Source organism: Chaetura pelagica, unplaced genomic scaffold (assembly GCF_000747805.2).
Source record: "Chaetura pelagica isolate M959 unplaced genomic scaffold, ChaPel_1.0 scaffold963, whole genome shotgun sequence".
Lineage (NCBI taxonomy): Eukaryota > Metazoa > Chordata > Aves > Apodiformes > Apodidae > Chaetura > Chaetura pelagica.
Window position 1 is genome coordinate 1,095,649 of NW_009952705.1, and position 3,778 is coordinate 1,099,426.

Here is a 3,778-nt window from a genome sequence, read left to right on the forward strand (position 1 = left end):
GGGCGGGGCGGGCGGGGGGCGATGTGATAACAGCGGGAGCCGCGCCGGGGCCACGGGAGCAGACGGCGGGAGAACAGGATGAGCCAGGGCTCCCCATCCCGGACAGCCTGGCCCCCGCGCCGCGCCAAGGGGTCGGGCCGCCCCCATCACCTTCTCTGCATCCTCTGCATCCTCTCGGCGCTGGCCGGGCGCCTGCCCCCTGCCACGGCCCAATGGTTTAACCTGGGCATGGAGGACACCACACCAGACCCGGGCACCAGCCCCACGGCCCCCGGGGTGCCCACCCTGGACTACGAGGAAGGTAGGCACGGGGTGGGGAGTGGGGACACGGCTTCCCTGGCACCCCCAGCTCCTGTGCCCCAGCAAGAGGGGACATCTCCAGCATATGGCTGGAGGGTGAGGTGTTGGGATGCCAGGGTCCAGGGGTGCTGGTGGCACCACTGTGGCTGTGGTAAGTGCCAGGAACTGGGAATGCCGTGCCCCCCTAATTCCCCTCCAGCCCCATCACCTCTTTGGTCCTTCAGATGGAAATACTGGTGGCATGGAGGCACCCAGGAAGGTGCTGCTGAGCAAACCCCCACTGGCAGCAGCCCCCAGACGCCGGGAGCCCCTCAGCAGGGCAGCAGCAAAGACCCCAGGCCCTGCCCCACCACGCACACGAGTCCAGGTGCCTTCCCCAGGCTGTGTCCCTGCTTCCCCAGCCCTCCCTAATCTCCCTATCCACTGCCAGGCCCCTTGCCTTGTCCTTGCCTTTATCTGTGTCCTGCCAAGCCACCCCCAGCAGCCCAGCCAAGGCAGCGTGCCCTGCTCTGGCCCCGAGCCACAGCTCAGCTGCTGCTGCCCTCCTGGGAAGGAGCCGTGGCAGCTCCTGGCACCCCCATCACCCCCGTGGCAGTTCTGGGGCTCAGCCCCCACCCTGGGCTGTGGGCAGTGACCTCTGCTGTAGGGTCCCAGGTGCCCCCTGGGACCCCTCTGAGCCCCACACTGAGCCATCCTGTGTCCATCCTAGCCACACCGACCCATGGCTGCCCCAAGGATCTTCGAGGGGAGTGCAGATGAAGAGGAGTTCCTGCAGATCAAGGTGGGGGGGTCCCGGGCCCTGGAGGGGCTGCAAGGGGCAGCCAGAGACGGGTACTCAGACGAGGGGCTCTGAGGACATGTGCTGGCAGGGCGGGATGGGCACAGTGCTATGGGGGCTGGGGATGGTGCTCGGGGGTCTCGTGCTCAGCCCCTCCTCTCCTCTGCACAGACGACAGAGAAGGGGCTGCCCCAGCGTGTGCCCCCAGAGACGGACCCAGCGCTTCAGGTGAGCGGTGGGCACAGGGTGCCCATGCCAGACCCTGCAGCTGGGGCTCCCATCCCATGGCTCACTGCTCTCTCCCTCTCCAGATGTACAATGGCTCCAGCTGCGTCTGCCCTGTGCGCTCCGGACCCCCTGGCCCTCCCGGCCCTAAGGTGCAGTTGTCCTCCCTCCAGAGAGTCACGGGGGCTTGGGGACCCATAGGGACCTGCTGGGAGAAATCTGGCTGCTCTTTTGGCCCTGCAAAACCTTTTCTGATCTGGATTTGGACTCTTGCTTTGCGATCTGGGTTGGGGGTGACTCAGCTGTCCCCTGGCAGGGGGGTAGGATGTCCCCTTGGTGGGCACTGGCAGAGGAAAGTTGCCAGAGCCAGGCTCTGCCTTTCCCCAACAGGGAGAGAAAGGTGACCGAGGGTCCCCAGGAGAGAAAGGCCAGCCCGGATTCTCTGGGGAGAGAGGGAAGACCGGCAACCCAGGACAGCCAGGACACCAAGGTCCTCAGGGCCCCCCAGGTCCTCCAGGACCACCAGGGCCCCCAGGACCACCTGGCACCTTGGGAGCCAGGAGCCCATACATGCCTGCCTCCCTCCCCAGGGGATTGGAGAATGAGGTGAGCACCTGGGTGGGGGGCACGTGTCTGTCCCCAGCTGGGCTGGCAGGGTTGGGGAGCACAAGGTCTGGGACACTGGGAAGGAGGGAGCCAGCAGCCATGGGGAGGGGGACCAGGGGATGGGACATGGCTGTTCACTGATGCTGCTCTCTCTTTCCTCACTGCCTCCAACCTTTACATGCAGTTGGGAGCATCCAGCCCTGCAGGGACCCAAGGACCCCCAGGGCCCCCTGGCCTGCCAGGCCTGCCAGGACCCCCTGGATACCCAGGCCACGAAGGGCCTTCAGGGGTCCCTGGGCGGGAGGGGCAGCCAGGACCCCCAGGCCCACCGGGGGCTGTGGGACCACCTGGTTTCCCTGGGGCTGAAGGCCCTCCAGGGTCTCCAGGGCTCCCAGGCCCACAGGGACCCCCTGGGGTGCCTGGCCATGAAGGACCCCCCGGTCCTGCAGGACCTGTGTCACCCCCTGGCAAACCAGGTCTCCAAGGGGAGCCAGGTTTCCCTGGACTAAAGGTAAGGAGGTCCCAGCCCCTCCATGGCCCTGGGACAAAAGCAGGGCCAGTGGAGTGGGCATGGAGCGGCTGGGATATGCCAGCCCCTCACTCTGCCCCAGGAGCAGCCCCCAGCACTGAGCCTCCCGGAGGGCTCTGGGGCTGCAGGACCTGGGGGGACATGGGGTGCTGAGACCCTGCATGCCATGTGCTGGCAGGGTGAGAAGGGTGAACACGGACTGCCAGGCATGCCAGGGAGCCCTGGCCGTGCTGGAGAGACGGGATCCCCTGGCATGCCTGGTCCCATGGGACCACCAGGGCCACCAGGGGACTACAGGGTGAGTAGAGGGTCCTGGGCTGTGGGTCCTTGGGGTAGAGGGCAGCCCCACACTCACCCCAGCTCGTCCTCACCCTCCAGTGTGACTCACGCCACGCAGGGCACCAGGGATCGGCCGGGCCACCCGGCCCCAAGGTGAGCTGGGGCAGGGGGCACAGGGGGGGCACAGGTGGTGACAAGGACACGGGGAGGGTGTCAGCTATGGGCACTCCCTGGTGGTGTCAAGACCAAACAGCTCCGTGGAGAGTGTTACTCCATGGAGTGAGGCACAGCACTGTGCCAGGGGGAGCCAAGGGACCCCAGGGGCCAGGACACCAACGGGACCTTCTCTGTTTTCCTTCCAGGGAGAAAAGGGCGACCCCGGAGAACGGGTTTGTCACTGTGGGCACAGGGGTGGGGGGAGCAACTGGGAGGGGGTCCTGTCCTCACACCGCAAGTGTGAACCCCTGAGACCTGTGTGCTGCCTTTGATCCCCCTCACCCCTGTGTGCCAGGGCAGCATCAGCCTTTACCAAGCCCTGGTGGCACTGCTGGTGTCCCCAAATGGGTGGGGGCACAGGGAGGGGGAGTCACACTATCCCCTGGGGCACACGCACACACCCATGCACACATGGAGCATGCACACGTGCACACCCATGCAAGCACACAGTTCACCTATGCCCACGTCCACACACACATCTGTGCACAGCTGTGCACACACCCAGCACACAGATCCCCACCATCCAGCTCTAATTGTGCCTCTCTCTGTGGCTCACCCAGGGGTGCTGCTATGGGGAACACGGATGCAAACCAGGCCACCTCCCTTTCCCTGGCACCAGCAGCCAGTCTGGCTCCTGGGTGCCCATCAGTGGCTACCAAACAGTAAGTCCTCAGGGGGTCCCATCTTGATGAGGAGTGCCTGGGGACCTCAGCCTAGCCATGGGGACCCTGCTGCTGAAACCCAGGTGGCTCTGTGTGCCCACGCCACAGCTCATCCCACCAGCAGCCCGCCGGGGCTCAACAGCCCTGCCTGGGATGGAGAGACAGAGGATGGAGGATGGAGAT

General features: G+C 65.9%; 1 protein-coding gene across 1 annotated transcript in view; it reads left to right on the plus strand.

Moving 5' to 3' along the window:
* The first annotated feature begins 78 nt into the window (after nucleotides 1-78).
* The window catches only part of LOC104385724 (collagen alpha-1(II) chain-like), a 4,620-nt gene continuing 920 nt past the window's right edge, over nucleotides 79-3,778 (plus strand). Inside the window, exons 1-11 of the mRNA XM_009994215.1 lie at nucleotides 79-301; nucleotides 525-667; nucleotides 1,010-1,081; nucleotides 1,250-1,306; nucleotides 1,390-1,455; nucleotides 1,694-1,909; nucleotides 2,094-2,206; nucleotides 2,617-2,736; nucleotides 2,817-2,870; nucleotides 3,080-3,128; nucleotides 3,494-3,595. Coding sequence (XP_009992517.1) covers nucleotides 79-301; nucleotides 525-667; nucleotides 1,010-1,081; nucleotides 1,250-1,306; nucleotides 1,390-1,455; nucleotides 1,694-1,909; nucleotides 2,094-2,206; nucleotides 2,617-2,736; nucleotides 2,817-2,870; nucleotides 3,080-3,128; nucleotides 3,494-3,595 — 1,215 coding nt within the window. The remainder of the gene's footprint in view (nucleotides 302-524; nucleotides 668-1,009; nucleotides 1,082-1,249; nucleotides 1,307-1,389; nucleotides 1,456-1,693; nucleotides 1,910-2,093; nucleotides 2,207-2,616; nucleotides 2,737-2,816; nucleotides 2,871-3,079; nucleotides 3,129-3,493; nucleotides 3,596-3,778) is intronic.